The sequence below is a fragment of the Protopterus annectens genome, chromosome 9.part0 (genome assembly GCF_019279795.1).
Source record: "Protopterus annectens isolate FY-2018-M chromosome 9.part0, PAN1.0, whole genome shotgun sequence".
In the NCBI taxonomy this organism is placed as follows: Eukaryota; Metazoa; Chordata; order Ceratodontiformes; family Protopteridae; genus Protopterus; species Protopterus annectens.
In genome coordinates, this window is record NC_056743.1 from 1895936353 (window position 1) to 1895955462 (window position 19110).

The following is a 19110-nucleotide window of genomic DNA, read 5'->3' on the forward strand; positions in this document are numbered from 1 at the left end:
CCGTATTTTTGATACGTTTGTATTTGTAAGTCCAATGTTAATGCATGGTGTGCTGTATTTAGATTTGAAGGCTGAATATTAAGTCGTTTATTGTTTTTAGATTTGCTTGCTTGTTGCTAATGCATTTATGCCGTGGTTACATTTATAGGCTCAAACATTTGTGTTGTTTTCTATGTTTATCTTTATAACCTTATTTCTAATGCATTATTTGCACTTAAATTCGCTGGCTGATTGCTAATGCATCATTTGCCATGATTACCTTTGCAAGCTTATGGCTCATGTATTGCTTTGGTGCATTTGCCAGCTCATTGGAGATGCAATGTTTGCTTTCCTTATATTTGTTTGTTTTGCATGGTCATTGCTAATACATCATTTGCCATGATTACCTTTGCAAGCTTATGGCTCATGTATTGCTTTGGTGCATTTGCCAGCTCATTGGAGATGCAATGTTTGCTTTGCTTATGTTTGTTTGTTTTGCATGGTCATTGTTCATGCTTCATTTTCCTGTGCCTTTCCATCAGTGCCTAAATGAAACCCTTTGTTGCATAATAATCCCTCCCTGTGTTGAGCATGTTTCCTTGACACATTTGAGTAGGATCACCTGAAGATGCTGGCTGACATCTAATTACTCTGCTCGTGTTTTGTCTTACAACATAAAAGGAAAAAATGTGTTGCATGTCCTATTGTGCTCTGAATCTCCTCTGGCTAACACTTCATTCAGTGCTTGTGCAGCCTGGCTTCATCTGGAGCACATTTTAGATCAGTACTCTCTGCTCAATGCTACAAGTCTTAAATACATTTAAAATATCTGAATTTGTAGGAGACACATTTCTAATATATTCACTCTGTTTAAATTTGTAGGCTCATTGCAGGTGCAGTGTTTTCTTGGTTTCCACGATCATTGCTAATTTACAGTTTGTTGTATTTACATTTCCACTTTCATGGCTAACACATTAGGGTACTTAGAAACGAGACACTGTATTTTTTCACTTAGTTTCATGTAGCGTGGATAAAGAAGCAAAAGATACACATGTGAAATGTGGAATGGAAATCCAACCTTATTCTGGGAAACTAAGTGAACAATAAACAGCTTCCTGGTATTTAACATATTTGAATAGCTCTATTGTTTGCTGTTTGCATTTACTGTTGTATAACAAATGCATTGTTTATTCTGTTTATATTTACAAACTCAGTGCCAAGGCATTGTTTGTGATGCTGTGTTTGCAGATCGATTGTTAATGCAAACCTTGTGTTTATGTTTTAAGGTACTGACCATATATAATGAAATAGCTAAAGAGGACCTAAGCAAGTGTAACAAGTTTGATTTACGTGTATCTTTTGAAGAAGATGAATTAGGTAAGAAAACGTGTATGTGACAAGTACTGTAAAATAATGTGCTGCACAAGGTCTGCCTGCATTTATTGTTTTCATTCTAGTTTTTGGAAAATTAACCAATGGTCAATCATCAGTGAAGGTGGGTTACGAACTGTACTTCACAAACAGTAATGCTTTTGCCAAGGTAATAATAATGCATTGACAGCATGAAGCAGTACTGAATACTGATCATTTCATATTACCACAGATCCCTTGTGCCTTCTTATCTGGATTTATATGGACAGTATTTGGCCTGATTTATTTACTGACTTTGGTTGGCATGGATAATCCCACAAGGCCTGTGGCCTATTTTCAGGAGACAAATGGTTGAGTGTTTTTGGAAGTGATGAAGTTTAGACTGGACACTGGGAAAATTCCCTTATTCTTTTCTGGGGGTGGAATTGTCAGCTTTATTGTTTGGGGTGTGAAGTTTCTATGCAGCAGGATGGTAGAACAAAGCCAATATGGAGACGGTAATAGTGAAGTAAACAAAGTAATTATGTTGCCGACCATTGAAAATGAAGAGAACAGTACATCCGTTTCTCTTATGTTTAAATTGGATGAAATGTCCGATTCACAAACTGCAGTACTGGGATCCGAAACAATGGAGTGATTGGTGAAAGGGAATGGAGTAACAGGAGAAGTAGCCACGTTATCTGGAGACAAGTTCATGTCAGGAAAATTTGCATAACATCTGAGATATAAGAGGCAGAATCATTTCTTGCTGTGTGAGTCTATAGATGTCAGCAGTAAAAGAAAGAAAGACACTTTGAAAAGATTGCCAACCAAAGTATGACAAACTCTAAATGATGATTTAAAGACTGATATATGCATAAATATCATATTATATATCTAGTGCATTTAACTGCTGTTACTTTAAAGGACTGTCATTCATACTGGAAGAGAAAAGCTGTACTACGTGAATACCTCTCAACCTTTTAGAGCAAGAAATCTGGACAAATCCAGAATTAAAACTGGGACAAAGTCCTAAAAATAAGGACAGTTTTTAAATATTGCTCTTACAGACTTAGAAAGTTGACAGAAAAACAGGTTTTGCATTAGCATGAATTTTTAGTACTTACATATTATCACAACCAGATTTTGAAGTCGCTGTAATTCTTAAACTTATACTGAAAGTAGTTTATCCTGCAGTGGCACAGGGTGTGTAAACTCCACATTTGTTTTCTATCACATTGCTTCTGAAACAGAGAGGAAAAAATGGTAAAAATCCCTCCTCCTGGGTATCGCCTTTTACCACCGAAACTGAATGAAGATTTGGGGAAGGCATACAGTAGCAGCTTGCCAGTAACAGCAGCTGTTCAGGCTTGCCATAAAGTGCTTATTTACATGTGCATTTTTAACCGTTTTTTTGGTTTTTTTTGGTCACAGTTTATGTAGGGTTGAAGTAAGGCATGCGATCTGTTTGTCTTTTGTGCAGTGATGTCTTCTTTTTAAATTGTGTTTTTTTATTTATAGCAGTGCAAGCCTCTCTAACAGGCTTCACCTCAAGACAGACTATGATTCATGTGTTGTTTTTTTGTCTTGTAATGATTTCTATTTTGCTGTAACTGGTTTTCCACTTGAGTATGAACAAAGACAATTCACTGTGGAAGAATCTGTGCATGTTATTGTAATAACTGCCCTGTTCATTTTATCTTGCATTAAGTCATGGCACTAAAGGACGTTCCCTGAGAAGAGGAATGTGGCCGTTACTTCTGTTCCTGTTTGAGAACCTAGGTGATACAATAGTGCTTTGGACGTCACACACCTCTTTTTAATTTCCAATAAATTTGTTTCACAGTAACATCAGGAATTATACTGGGTTACAAATCTGGTTGTGATAATACATAAGTGTAAAGACTGGTAGAGATGGGTGAAGGCTGCCATCCTACCCAAATAGAATTTGATACATAATTCTGACATTTGTAAATATAAATGTAAAATACAGGCTTGTTTCTTAAATGAAAGATAACACTGTAAAATGTTGAACTTCAAGATTGTAGCACCATTGCCATCTGCTATAAGGAAAACCAAGTCAAGCATTTCAAATCTTTCTTTTGAAGTTACAATTATTTCAAATCTGTCCTTTGATCTAGATAGTGGTGCTGAAGAGGCAAGCTGAACACATTCTTTCTATTTGTAAAACAAGCCAACTACGGAGCTACCATGTAATAGGTAAAGGAGCCAAACGAGGAAAACCTCCGAGTAAAAATCCAAAAGGATGGTTTTCAGCTTCAGTCCAACTTAAACAGTTGATAAAAGTCCACACAGGAACACAGAAACCAGGATAAAAACTCAGGTTTATTATAACAAGAGGTGAGCGCTTTCACTATAAGCTTCTTCAGACTTAATAACATCTACAATCAGAACAAACCAGGGTATATATAGGTTTCATTAGTCAATTAAAGCACCAATTAGCAAACAAAGTATCTTAAAGGTAAATAACCACTATTCTAAATAATTACAAAAGACAAAAACCTATTTCATGTAATACATCCATATATATATATATATATATATGTATATATAAAAACATATACTTAAGCTATTATAACAAAATAACAGAACATGAATAAGAGATTATATATATATGTATGTATAAAAAATTATTACAAATAAAAACAGCACGAGTAAATGAATCATTTATGTAGCCTCCTTCTTTTCAAAGCAGGTTTGATAGAGGCTCGTTCATTTAAACCTTTACCCCTATCACCCCTCAAGACAATAATCCAACAGGTTTCCCTGTACTCTGTGTATGTCCTGATATCCCCTTGTCTAACACTATTGTTGATGGATTCAATAACCCTAAAATTAAAGGTGTACTCTATGCCTAATTCATTGACATGTTTAGAAAGTGCATTATTTAGTAACTTCTTCCTTATACTATACAAATGTTCTCTAATACGATCACGTAAAACTCTATTAGTCTTCCCAACATAGAATGCACTGCAGTTATTACGTACTGCCAGGTACACTATATTAGAGGACATACAATCATGGTGACCTAAAAACTTAAAGGACTTGCACGTATCTGGATGAAAAAACTCATTCTCAGTACTAATATAAGAACAATAATTACATGAGCCACAAGGCTCAGTAAACCCAAAATCCATGCAACCTCTATTCTCATTCTTGTGACACAACAACCTTTTCAGGTTCTTATGATTCTTATACCTAAAACTAGGGGTTTGACCAACAATATCCCCTATCTCACTGTCAACTAAAAGAATTGGCCAATATTGCTCAAAATGTTTCGTAACATATCCAGTGTCACTTGAAAAATATAATGGAACTTTAGTGAACCTGGTCCTGGTATTAACAAGAGGTGTGGGTGTATACTCATTCGGGCCAAAATATGGTTTGGCTCTAGTTTCTCTCAAAGATGTAAGGTCATTCCATTGCCTCTCTAACTCTACATGCGAGTAGCCCCTTTCTATCAAATTTCCACCAATATTGGTAAGTTCAGAGGAAAAAACACTTTCAGATGAGTTCATCCTAGATGCTCTCATACCTTGCCCTTTAACTAAATTCCTAAAGATGTAACCAGGATGCATACTCGTCCTAAATAAGAAAGCATTCTTGTGACATGCCTTACGATGGACCTCAATATTAATGATACCCGAATCCAATTTCTGAATATACACGTCAAGGTAATCTATAAAATCAGGAGAAAATTTAAACGTAAATTTCAAGCAAGTCATCAGGTTGTTCACTTCTTCAAAGAAGGTATTAAACACCGAGTAAAGACCACGCCATAAAATAAACAAATCATCCACAAATCGCCTATAAAATAGAACATGCTCTATAAAGTGGTTCTGTGTAAACAAAACATCATGTTCCCATTGAGCAAGGAACATATTGGTGTAGCTATTGGCACAAGAAGTGCCCATGGCTACGCCATGTTTCTGCAAATAAATATTCTTCCCAAAAATAAAAATATTATTATTAAGGACAGTTTCCAAAAGGAAGCATAACAGCTCTATCTGTACACTTGTATAATCACTATGTAGACTTAGGTATTTTTGAATGAATTGAATACCAAGGTCATTAGGTATCATAGTGAACAGTGATTGGATATCCATCGTGACAAAAGCTATATCTTGTAAATCAGTCATGCTACCCACACAACCATAAAGGTCGGTTAGAAATTGTTTGGAGTCCTTTAAAACAAACGAGTCCAAACTAATCACAGGGCGCATATACTTCTCTACATACAGAGATAAGGGCTCCGTGACCCAACCACCCCCTGCTACTATAGGCCTCATGGGTGGTCCTCGTTTGGCTGCCTTACCTATTACATGGTAGCTCCGTAGTTGGCATGTTTTACATATGTTTACTTGTTTATTTTTTGTGACTACTGAGCTTTTATCCCTCGGTTTACTGACTATTTTGAGTCTTGTTACATTCTTTCTATTGTTTTAACTTAAGGAATAATTACTAGAGTGTACATGTGAAATGTCTTTTATTGTTGTAGTTTCCTGAGCAGGTTTTAGATTGTTAAATAATGTAGCCTGTTGGCCTGGGAACTCCAGACTAAGTGTCAAATGATGTAATGTGTATACTGGGAAAACCTAAGTGTCAAAATGTTGTAATCTGGGAGGGCCCAGCAGAAATGTTTGTTAGGGATTTTAAAAACTATTGCTCAGAGAGAGAATGTAAGCATTTTTTGTCTGACTATTCAACTCAGCACTGCCTTGCTCTATGTAAGTAAGTTACTTTAAAAGTATGTTTTCTTGTAGAAATAGCTAGGACTATAAAGATTAGACTAAGTGTTTTTCTGTTATGTCAGAAGTGTACTATGGAATTATTTTAAGTTTCTGAGTGATCTCTGAACTCTCGAATAGCACTGTGGTGTAGTAGTATTGTATTGTGTTTTTAGTATTTATTATTAAATATTTTTAAAACCTTTTAATTGTGGCTGGTTTGTGTAGAGATAAGTTAAGCTCTAGAGTATATTGCATATTTATAGAGTTTACTGTCTAATCCACTCCTATAGCTTTAGCCCTGGGCTATACTACCCATTGGATAATAATATTGCACAGTAATAATTGGACACCCTTTTAAGGGCCTTTGGGTAGTTGATACTTATTAGCTGGTGGTGGCAGTAAATGCTACCATATTGTCTGGGTATAGGGGCACAGCTGGAGAATCTGTGTCAGCCTTTCCCATGAGTGTCTGTGAAGTTGTAAAATACTTATCTCAAAGTGTGTGTGTGTCAGCTACTTGGGCAGGGACACAAAGCACTGATTGGACAGAGAGGGTACTGGTGGTTAGCTTGCCAGCTTGGCTGAGATCTGGACCCTATAGCTGTGCCAGTGAGGAGTCTTATTGGGGACCTGGGGAGAAAGCCAGCCCCAGACTGACTATGATCTCTGTGTGCACTTAAGGGAAATTTACTTTACTGTGTGTATTTGTTATCCTTCCCTCAAATATGAGATGCCTTCTCTGGTGTTAGTGGTGAGGATTGAGGCTCCTTCATTGCTGGGAAGGGCACAGGCATCACATATGAATTGGTGACAGTGGTTGGGATATCCACCACACACATTAATTGGTGGCAGTGTGGTGGGATCCACTTCACATATTAATTCTTTGGCATTAGTGGAATATCCACATCACATATTAATTAGCTGGCAAATACTAATTGGCGTGTAGTGGTGTGGGTAGAGTGAATCCTGTAGCTTATGTACAGTGATCTCTGAAGGTGTTTTGTACTCTAAATCAGCCACGCACTGAATATTCAGAGTTCAGATCATGATTGTTTTATTTCTTTTAGTAGCTTAGTTAGTCAGGGTGAGCAGGCAGCATATCAGCAAAGGAGTATGGAAAGCTGACACGGAGCCAGCTGGTGGAGATGTGCCAGGCTAGGGGACTGGTGTATGGAAACCTGATAAGGCAAACCTGATTGCAGCCTTGGTTACAGCTGCATCAGAAAACAGCATCCAGAAGGGCAATCAGACTGGCAGTGGAGAGACAAGATCCTCGGAGAATGGACAGCTCAACCTTTCTGCAAAGGACAATCAGACTGGCAGTGGAGATACACTGTCCTCAGAGAATGGGCAGCTCAACCGTTCTGCAGGGGACTTAAAAATTCAGCTGGAGCTAAAGAGACTTGAGGTGGAGGCCAGGCATTTGGAGATAGAAGCCAAAGAAAAGGAGCATCAGAGGAGGCATGAGAGGGAAATGCTGACTCTTTGCCAGAGTCATGGAGGTAATGGGGAAGGGAGTAACTGGACCCCAGAAGCACAACAGGTCAGTAAATTTCTTCCTCAATTTAAAGAGGGGGATAATTTTGATAGTTTCATTCATATGTTTGAGAGGGTTTGCAAGCAGTATAATGTTGACCAAAGGCTCTAGGTATGGTTCCTGACTTTTTTATCAAAAATGCCTGACTGTTTTGATTATACTGCTGTAAAAAAATGTATTTTAGAATGTTTTAAGCTAACACCTGAAATGCACAGGAAAAAAGTTTTGTGAGCATAGATGCAAGGCAGATGAAAGTGTGTGTGAATATGTTGCTGAACTGAGCACTTATTTTCATAGCTGGGTGAGTGGATGTCAGGTCACCACTTCTGAAGGACTGGCAGACCTTTTGGTGAGGGAACAAGCCATTAGCACTTTGCCTGATGGCATGAGGATCTGGTTAGCTGATAGACAGTGTGCTACTTCAGATGAGTTGGGGAAGAAGGGAGACCTATACCTGGACAGCAGGAGAGCCCTGCACAGAAAGGAGACCCCAGTACTGCTCATGGGTCTAAAGGAACCCATGGTGGGCAGCACAGACTGCCCCAACAGAATCTGCCAGTAGCAGGGGAAGCCACTAGTCCAGGTACATGTCCAGGAGCTAGGGTTAAATGTTTTGAATGCAACCAGTGGGGCCATGTGGCATACAGGTGTCCATGGTGGCAAGGTGGGGAACCAAAGGCGAGGGAGCCAGTAAGTGGGAAAGACAAAATGCCAATAGTAGGTTGTCTTGAGACAACAGGAGTACCGAGCTACCATCCTGCAGATGTCCTGAGAGGGAAGGATTTGGATGAGGCAGTACCATGCACTTATGCAGTTACACACAGTGATGCTAGGAGACAAGCATGTGGGTTTGGTAGCCTGGGGGAGACCCAGACAGACTGCAAACTTGCAGCTAGGACTGGTGAGGGGGCTACTTCAGGGAGTGAGCTACGCTGAAGCAGTGAGACTGAAGGTGAGCCACGACTGCTTGTAGGTACTCATGTTTCATTGGACAGGGTAACTGCAAAGGTAGAGGTGAGTAGTAGTACCCAGGCTGACAGTGAAGCACCACTGTCAGAGGATGCCAGACTTCCTGTGGAAGGGGAGCTGGGAAGGGTTACAAGGAGAGAGTTGAGACAGGTTAAGCTCTCAGACCCTACATTGCATGGCCTGAGGCAGGTAGCTAGGGAGGAACCTGATTCTCAAGGAAAAGAGGAATCTGTATACTGGGACAAAGGGTTACTATACAGAGAGTGGACCTCTGAGGGAGGGATAGAAGGTGAGAGAGTACAGCAGTTGGAAGTGCCTAGAGCCTACTGTCTGGCACTTCTAGTCATAGCCCATGATATTCCCTTTGCAGGTCATATGGGCATAAAACGTACAAAGAGGCATATTATGCAGAACTTCTATTGGCCTGGAATTTCCAGAGATGTAATGTACTGCAGAACCTGTGAGCAGTGCCAAAAGGTAGGCAAGACAGGAGACAAGGTGAGAGCTCCTTTGATGCCTTTGCCTGTGATTGAGGAGCCATTTCAGAGGGTAGGTATGGATATTGTGGGTCCTCTGATTACCCCAAGTTCCACAGGGAAAAATTATATCCTAGTGGTAGTGGAGTATGATACATGATACCCTGAGGCAGTGGCTTTTTCCTCCATTAAGGCAGAAAAGGTTGCAAATGCTTTGTTGGAGATTTTCAGCAGGGTGGGTTTCCCAAAAGAAATACTGTCTAACAGAGGTGCCAATTTCATGTCAGACCTGCTGGCTTGTCTGTGGAAGTCCTGTGGGGTGAAGTACATGAAGACCACCCCCTACCATCCCCAGACTAATGGTCTTGTTAAGAGGTTAAACTCTACAATCAAGTCCATGCTACAGGCATTAGCAGATCAGTTTAAGAGGGAGTGGGACAAATATTTGCCCCATCTGTTGTTTGCTTACAGAGAGGTTCCCCAAGAATCCACAGGGTTTTCACCCTTTGAGTTGCTGTATGGGCATAGGGTGAGGGGACCTCTAGATTTAATTCGAGATGAGTGCAAAGGTGAGTGTGTGTTTCACAAGGAGTCTGTTGTAGCATATATCCTAAATCTCAGGACCAGGCTCAGGGTACTCATGGACTTGGCCCAAGAGAACCTGACAGAAGCCCAACAACAGAAAAAGGTGTGATATGACAGGAATGCTCAAGCTAGAGAGTATGTGCTGTGGGGAAGCAGGTAATGATTCTCATTCCTGTCAGACGCACAAGCTGCAAGCAGCTTGGGAGGGTCCCTACAAGGTGGTAAGAAAAGTAAGTGATATTAACTATATGGTGGAACTGCCAGGCAGAAGACAGGGGCACAAATTGTACCATGTTAACATGATGAAACCATACCATGATTGGGAGGCCCTTGTGCTGAGCATTTGTAGTGGATTGCAGGAGGAGTCTGAGCGAGATCTGGGGAAAGATCTCCCAAGTGAGGCTTGGTCTGACACCTCAGTGGAAGGGTTAGCAATGTCCCAGCAGCTATCTCCTACCCAGGTTCGAGAAATCCGAGCAGTGTTGCTGGAATTTGGGGACATGTTCATTGGGAAACCAGGGTGCACCCACCTGGTGCAACACCAGGTGGATACAGGACCCCAAAGGCCTATTAGGCAGGCCCCTTATAGGGTGCCTGACAGAGTCAAATAGACTCTAAGGGAAGAGGTACATGAGATGTTGGAAATAGGGGTGATTCAAGAGTCCAACAGTCCCTGGGCCTCGCCAGTAGTGCTGGTGCCAAAGAAGGATGGCAGCACCAGGGTCTGTGTGGATTACAGGAAATTAAATAGTCACACAGAGTCAGTTGCTTACCCCATGCCTAGGACAGATGAGGCCCTAGCACAGCTGGGTGGGGCTAAGTATCTTACAACCATTGATCTTACCAAGGGTTGCTGGCAGGTGTCCTTAACTCTCAGTGTTAGAGGTAAGTCAGCCTTTGTGACTCCTTTTGGCTTGTATGAGTTTACAAAGATGCCCTTTGGGATGAAGAATGCCCCAGCGACTTTCCAGAGGCTGGTGGATAATAACCTAGCAGGAGCAGGAGGGTTTGCCCTTGCTTACCTAGATGATAGTGACATCTACAGCCATTCCTAACCAGAGCACCTTTAGCATGTCAGGGAGGTGCTGGGCAGACTACAGAGGGCAGGGTTGACCATTAAGCCGAGCAAATGTCAAGTGGGTATTGCAGAGGTCTCCTACCTAGGACATAGAGTGGGGAGTGGCAGGATAAGGCCAGAACCTGCCAAAGTGGAAGCCATTCAGGCATGGCCTGCACCTGTTACTAAAAAGCAGATGAGGGCATTCTTAGGGATAGCAGGGTACTACAGAAAGTTCATCCCCAAGTATAGTACCATAGCTGCTCCCCTCACAGACCTGACAAGGAAAAACAGGCCAGACAAGGTAGTGTGGACCCCAGCATGTGAGCAGGCATTCCAGAAGCTTAAAGAAGCTTTGGTAGGACCCCCTGTGTTAGCTAGTCCAGATTACAGTGAATAATTTGTTCTTCAAGTGGATGCTTTGAACCATGGGGTGGGGGCTGTACTTAGCCAGATTTCTTCAGAGGGAGAAGAGCACCCAGTGGTTTATCTCAGTCATAGGCTCCAACCCAGGGGGGAATGCTATGCAGCTGTAGAAAAGGAATGTCTAGCCATAGTGTGGGCACTGCAGAAACTTGAGCCTTATCTGTATGGAAGAAAATTCACTGTAGTTACAGATCACAACCCTCTAACATGGTTAAACAGAGCCAGTCAGCAAAATGCTAAGTTGCTAAGATGGAGCTTGGGGTTGCAAGCATATGATATGTCAGTGCAGCACAGCAGTGGGAGTAGCAATGCCAATGCAAATGGGCTCTCATGACAGGGAATGGGGTGAGGTACACTCAGATACACCTAGCCCTCTCAAGCAGAGTTTCTCAAGGGTCACTTAAAAAACTAGCTTGAGTTCTCCAGGTAGGAGGGGGAGATGTGAAGACTGGTAGAGATGGGTGAGTGCTGCCAGCCTAGCCAAATAGAATTTGATACATAATTCTGACATTTGTAAATATTAATGTAAAATACAGGCGTGTTTCTTAAATGAAAGAAAACACTGTAAAATGTCGAACTTCAGGATTGTAGCAACATTGCCTTCTGCTGTAAGGAAAACTAAGTCAAGCATTTCAAATATTTCTTTTGAATTTAAAAGTATTTCAAATCTGTCCTTTGATCTTGATAGTGGTGCCGAAGAGGCAAGTTGAACACATTATTTCTATTTTTTAACTTAAGGAATAATTACTAGAGTGTACATGTGGAATGTCATTTATTGTTGTAGTTTTCTGAGCAGGAGTTAGATTGTAAAATAATGTAGCCTATTGGCATGGGAACTAAAGACTAAGTGTCAAAATGATGTAATGTGTATACTGGGAAACCTAAGTGTCAAAATGATGTAATCTGGGAGGGCCCAGCAGAAATGTTTGTTAGTGATTTTAAAAACTATTGCTCAGAGAGAGAGAGAGACTGTAAGCATTTTTTGTCTGACTATTCATCTCAGCACTGCCTTGCTCTATGTAAGAAAGTTACTTTAGAAGTATGTTTTCTTGTAGAAATAGCAAGGACTATAAAGATTAGAAGTGTTTTTCTGTTATGTCAGAAGTGTACTACGGAATTATTTTAAGTTTCTGTGTGATCTCAGAACTCTCAAATAGCACTGTGGCGTAGTAGTATTGTCTTGTGTTTTTAGTATTTATTATTAAATATTTTTAAAACCTTTTAAACTGTGGCTTGTTTGTGTAGAGAAAAGTTAAGCTCTAGAGTACATTGCATATTTATAGAGCTTATTGTCTAAGCCACTCCTATAGTTTTAGCCCTGGGCTATACTACCAATTGGATAATAATATTGCACAGTAATAATTGGACATCATTTTAAGGGCCTTTGGGCAGCTGATAATTATTAGCTGGTGGTGGCAGTAATTACTACTGTATAGTCTGGGTATAGGGGCACAGCTGGAGAATCTGTGTCAGCCTTTCTCAGGAGTGTCTGTGAAGTTGTATAAATACTTATCTCAAAGTGTGTGTGTGTGTGTGTGTGTGTGTGTGTGTGTGTGTGTGTGTGTGTGTGTGTGTGTGTGTGTGTGTGTGTCAGCTACTTGGGCAGAGACATGAAGCATTGGTTGGACAGAGAGGGTACTGGAGGTTAGCTTGCCAGCTAGGCTGAGATCTGGACCCTATAGCTGTGCCAGTGGGGAGTCTTATTGGGGACCTGGTGAGCAAGGGAGCAACCAGCCCCAGACTGACTGTGATCTCTGTGTGCACTTAAGGGAAATTGTACTTTACTGTGTGTATTTGTTATCCTTTCCTCATGTATGAGGTGTTAGTGGTGAGGATTGAGGCTCCTTGACAGTAAGTACCAAATTTTCTAAAGGTTATAAAGTCTGAACTCAAATATCTGTCATTATTTTCTAACTTCAGTCTTTAATTATTTGCCACTAACTTGCCAGAAGACCACAAGTTTTACGAAAAACGGACCAAAATATGAGGCAAAAAATCTGGACATTCTGCTAAATTTGTACAGTTGAGAGGTATGACAGTGTGTATTTTCTAAGAGAACAAAATTTGCTGTTTTGCATATACAGGTTTCAAAGAAAGCAGGAGGTGCTGTGAACTGAGCTCAGTTAATTCAAGGTGGTCTCTGCAGGTATGTTTTTTTTTTTTAGAAAGAACCATGTTACAACATCCAAAATCCTGGTCACACTTAGAACTGTGGAGTAGGACACAAAAATGTCTATTGGTTAAAAGCTAAGTGTGGAATATGATCTTGGGGGTGGTTAGAGATTGTGCTACTGAAAATGCCAGGTGAAAAGTTAAAGCACTGAGATTATATTGACAGAGGTCAATTACTTTATCTATAATGGAGAGTTACATATTAGCATGAACTGTAAAAAAATGTGTAGAAAGAAGTGATAACTGAAGAATCTGAATGTATGCTAGATTGGGCAGACAAGGTTCAAGTGGTGAAACGAGGAAAAAGTATGTGTTAGGAAATCGATTTCACAGCACTGCAAGTGCCTGAAAGCTTCAAAGATGGAAGACGAGAGAACAGAAGAGGAGGAGGAAGATGACAGAAGACTGATGACAGGCATTGGTTAATAAAAAGAAAAGGTAACATATAAACAGAGAAAACATTGTGATAAGGGGTAGGAATTAGTTTCTCTAAGCATCCCTGCACTTGCACACAAAATTAAAATAACGAAACCAAAAAGTCACCAACGAGGAACCTTGTTCTGCAAGTAATGCGCACAGCAATTGCTAAGAGTCTTAACGCTTTATTAGATCCACAAGTAAGAGCGTTTTCGCCACGGATCACCGTGGCTTCATCAGAGAATAAAAACAGTCAAGTAAATTATACAATATATATTAAACTAAAACAGGAAGTGACATCAATGTACATCCTCTGGTGCCACAGCAAAGTTATTGTATAAAAAACATAAAATCATGCCCCATATACCTACAATGTAATACGGAACATAAACGCTTCATCTTTAAAATAATTGTACATAATTTCAATTAAGCAGGCTCAACCAGTATGTATAGAACCACATATGAGACAGTTTGTTCTATGGGGTACAAATAAAGATAAATAATAAATGGTAAATGAGTATGATCTAAGCGACATACCATATATCCACACCAACCTACAACATACACCACCTAAATATAAAAGTGGCGAGAAAGGGGTGTGTGTGCATGTATATGTTTATACCTAAACTGTATGTTTTATTTTAGTTATAAACATGTTACAATATAGTTGGCTACCTTAACAAACTACCTAAATGAGTGTCTAACACTAACAATGTACAACATTTTCTCCCAAATGTGATCTGGCCTAAAGTTATCTAAGGTAGCTTCTCAATTTTAGAACCGGGGCGATGTTACAGTTACTGTTAAGGCCAGGATGGTTGAATGCATCCAGGCGCAGTTGCCACTCCAACTCCCTATTCTCCAAAATCAAGGAGAAAGGTCCTCCCCTTATTCTTACAGGTACGTGGTCTATGGCCATGAACATAAAGCTGTGACCTGGGTTCGAGACTATATGCTTAGCTAAGGCATTATCCTCTCTGTTATTCCTAATCGCATATAAATGCTCGTACATTCTGTCCCGCAACCGTCTGTCAGTTTTCCCAATATAGAACCCCCGACAACAGTTGCACATAGCAATATAGACAATAGATCTAGTCTCACAATTCAGGGGTAACCTGATAACGTACTTAGTGTCCCTCACCTGAAAGGACTCCCCCACACAGACGTTATTACAAAACTTACAAAATCCACATCTAGACATTCCTTTCCTTTTGTAAAAAGTCCCTTCATGTGCATCTCTCTGTAAGAGTTCCTTAAGATTGTTAGACCTACTAAATATGAATCTAGGTTCCGTCCCTAGTTTTTCAGCTAGAAAACCATTAGAAGAAATAAGGTACCAATTTTTTCTAATGATGTCCAAAATACTTTGAGTGTTCATACTAAAGGTAGTAACGAAACTCAACGAGAAATTGCACTTAGGTCCTACAAGTACGCTTGTAGGATTCACCCCGGTCACATCGGGACTCCTATCCTGCCCTGAACTAACACCAAAACAATTGAGTGCTAAGTTTTGCTGGAAAAGTAAGGGTTTGTAAAAACCTTTTATCCTTTTTACCGTAACTTCCTCAATGAGTTCTACCAGCAATTCATCAGGGTACCCCCTGTTGATAAACATTTCCTTAAGAAGTGCACATTCCTTAGTAAAGGCCACTAGAGTACTGCACATTCTTCCTGCCCTCACCAGCTGGCCCTTCACAATGGACCTTTTTTGTTTATATGGATGGAAGCTGGTGAAGTGCAGGAAAGAATTGCAATCGTCGGCTTCCTGTACACAGTTGATGTGAAAACCTTGTTTGTGGTATCTTTCACTAATTTTACATCAAGGTAGTCTATCTCTTCAACTGAAAACCTAAATGTAAATTTCAAAAATTCAGTTGAAGAATTTATAGACTCCACAAACTCTATTGCTTGCGCTTCCGAGCCCCTGAACAACAAAAACATGTCGTCCAGGAACCGGGTATAGAATGTAACAAGGTCACTGTTTCCAAGAAACCTGTTCACGATGTTTGCCTCCCAATAACCCATCACATAGTTTGCTACCCCCGCACCGCAGGGGGAGCCCATGGCCACTCCGCGTTTCTGCAAAAAGAAATCACCATTAAAGGAGAAATAGTTGCTAGTCAACACAATTTCCAGCAACTCAGTGGCCAAGTCAACCTCAAGTTTAGAGGCACCAAAACTGATCAACATAGAGCCAATCCACTCCACCGCCTCCAAATGTGGTATGGAGGTGTATAGATCAATGACGTCAATGGTCAACAAGTTGTTGTCATCATGGTACGGTACACGGTTGATGTTATCAAGGAACGTCCATGAGTCCCTGCAAATACTAGGAATACCTTTAATATACTTATCCAGTATCTGGGTAATAAGTTTTGAACATGGATAAGTTATGGACGACCTCCCGTCAATCAGTGCCCTCATAGGGGGGTCACTGATGCTCTTATGGATTTTAGGGATACCAAACATGACGGGTATCTTTGAACAAGATATGTCGATGTAATTGTACATATTCATGTCAATTTTACCCGTCAAAAAAAGGTCCCTAAAATAACCCCTAATTCTCTGAATGCTGCCATTGACTTCATTCTTTGAGGATGCTGTGTAGGCATCACTTTCTAATAATAATGACATCTTCTCATTGTATGTAGTGTTGTGAAATATAACAAGCCCCCCACCTTTATCAGGTTTTAATACCCATTACAGGTAAGCGACTAACCTCCTCAAGGAGTACCATCTGCTCTCTAGTAACATTATGTTGTTTAATCCTAGATCTGTTGTTAATACTGTTAGCTAGAAATCTGAAATCCATTTCACAGTTGTTTTCAAACAACTGCAAAATAGGATTCAAAGGGGGATTGAACACACTGGCCAATCTTAACTTATGAGTCATGGTCACTTCTTCAGTTGGGTTGTCATCGTCAAATGGTTGGTTGAACATAATTTGAAGGTTCATCTTCCTTACAAAACATTTAAGTTCTATGATTTCTTTAGCTATGTTACCATTCCTACTTGGCACAAAAGAATTGCCAAATGCCAATAGCTCAACCAACTGATTGTCAAGCGTGATGTCCGAAAAGTTGTAAATCCTGAAATCACCATTATTATTCGTGAGAATGGTGGGGTAGTTTGTTTCCAATACTTGGTCCGGAAAAACCATGTTGTCTAAACAACTATCTAACCCCTCATCACTCGGACCTACGTCTGACTCTTTCTCTTGTTCCCATAGGGCCTCCTGTCGCGTTGGCCTAAAAAATTACTATTATTGTAACTCGTGTTCTGTTTGTTCGATTTACTGTTGTTACTAAAACCACTCTGAGGGTTACCAAGTCCCCCTTTGTTCCTAGCATTACTCTTAATCCTGTTACTCCTTCTGGGTTCTGAATTATTGTCACTAACAGTGCCTTCAAAGATATCCTCCTCTATTATGTCTTCCAGTCTAGTGTCACTCTCTTCTATTTGTGTTGTTGAATTGACCCTACCTGTACCTGTACGCGTTGTCCCAATTCCCTTTAAGTTAGGGTAGGCAACCTTTTTCAAATATGCCTCCCGGTCCCTAACTAATTTCCTGTTTTTATTACCTTTTAATTTTATCAAAAGTGTATCTATACTAGACAAAATTCTCCCATAGTCAAATCTGTATCTACTAAAGTCGAGATGAGCTTTAACATCTTTGTCCAAATCATTTATATCGTTCAGCAAAATGTCAATGTGTATTGCATAGTACTTCACAATAAGGTCAAGCAGTTCAATACCTTGTTTTTGAAACAAGGACTCTAAATCAAGTAAAAAGTCCGAGTCGGAAATAAGGCCTGACGGCATAAAGTTGTTTCTTAGTCCCTTCGGTACCAACTTTTCAGCAATACACTGTTTAAAGTACGCCGACTCCAACTGCAGCTTTTTAAGTTTTAGCAGTTTGGAGTCAAACAGCTTAAGTTTGTCAGTTAAACATATGTTCTCATTAAGTAAGTCAGTGCCAGTAGACATACCTTCATGTCCAAACATAAAGCCGGTAGTATCCAGTAACCAACCACCAAGATTGGGTAACCCATCAGTCCTACCAGCGGTACTGTTTGTGTTAATGTCCTGGTCCGTCAGGTTGTCACCGTTAGACCGAGTGTTCAAAACCGCTCCCACATAGGGCGCTAGGCGTCTGGATCCCTTCCTCATTAAAGGAAACGTTGTCCACCCGAAAAGTCCTGTTGTTCTGGCTATTCTCTAAATTAGTACAAGAGGCCTCCAAAGGACGCCGTTCAGGTTGTGCGGCTGGGATCCAGTCGTTGTCACTGCCCTGGCTCAGCCCCGTCAACCCAGCCCCTTCCGGATGCTTTTCTTTTAATGTTTGAAATGCAACCTGCATATCGTCCATCCGTGAATTCATTTGGTCGAGTCTGCTCGATAGGCCAGCCAATAAAACTGCCAAGTCCATATCATCTCCATTGTTGCCACTTGCCATAGCGCTGTGCCGAAAAACTGCTGAACCAACAGGTATCCTCCAAAACAAACAGATACACACAAAATTAAAATAACGAAACCAAAAAGTCACCAACGAGGAACCTTGTTCTGCAAGTAATGCGCACAGCAATTGCTAAGAGTCTTAACGCTTTATTAGATCCACAAGTAAGAGCGTTTTCGCCACGGAACACCGTGGCTTCATCAGAGAATAAAAACAGTCAAATGAATTATACAATATATATTGAACTAAAACAGGAAGTGACATCAATGTACATCCTCTGATGCCGCAGCAAAGTTATTGTATAAAAAACATAAAATTGTGCCCCATATACATACAATGTGATACAGAACATAAACGCTTCATCTTTAAAATAATTATACATAATTACAAGTAAGCAGGCTCAACCAATGTGTATAGAACCACATGTAAGACAGTTTGTTCTATGGGGTACAACTAAAGATAAATAGTAAATGGTAAATGAGTATGATCTAAGCAACATACCATATATCCACACAAACCAACAACATACACCACCTAAATTTAAAAGCGGCGAGAAAGGGGGTGTGTGTGCATGTATATGTTTGTTCCTAAACTGTATGTATTATTTTAGTTATTATAAACATGTTCTAATATAGGTGGCTACTTTGACAAACTACCTAAATGAGTGGCTAAACACTAACAATGTACAACATTTTCTCCCAATGTGATCTAGCCTAAAATTATCTAAGGTAGCTTCTCAATTTTAGAACCGGGGCGATGTTACAGTTACTGTTAAGGCCAGGATGGTTGAATGCATCCAGGCGCAGTTGCCACTCCAACTCCCTATTCTCCAAAATCAAGGAGAAAGGTCCTCCCCTTATTCTTACAGGTACGTGGTCTATGGCCATGAACATAAAGCTGTGACCTGGGTTCGAGACTATATGCTTAGCTAAGGC

The 19110-nt window shown here is 40.3% G+C and overlaps 1 protein-coding gene across 1 annotated transcript in view; it reads left to right on the forward strand.

Moving 5' to 3' along the window:
• Positions 1 to 19110, forward strand: part of LOC122810818 (complement C3-like) — a 1708896-nt gene that overhangs the window by 1552334 nt on the left and 137452 nt on the right. The window contains exon 32 of the mRNA XM_044082377.1: positions 1266 to 1356. Within this exon, the coding sequence (XP_043938312.1) occupies positions 1266 to 1356 (91 nt within the window). The remainder of the gene's footprint in view (positions 1 to 1265; positions 1357 to 19110) is intronic.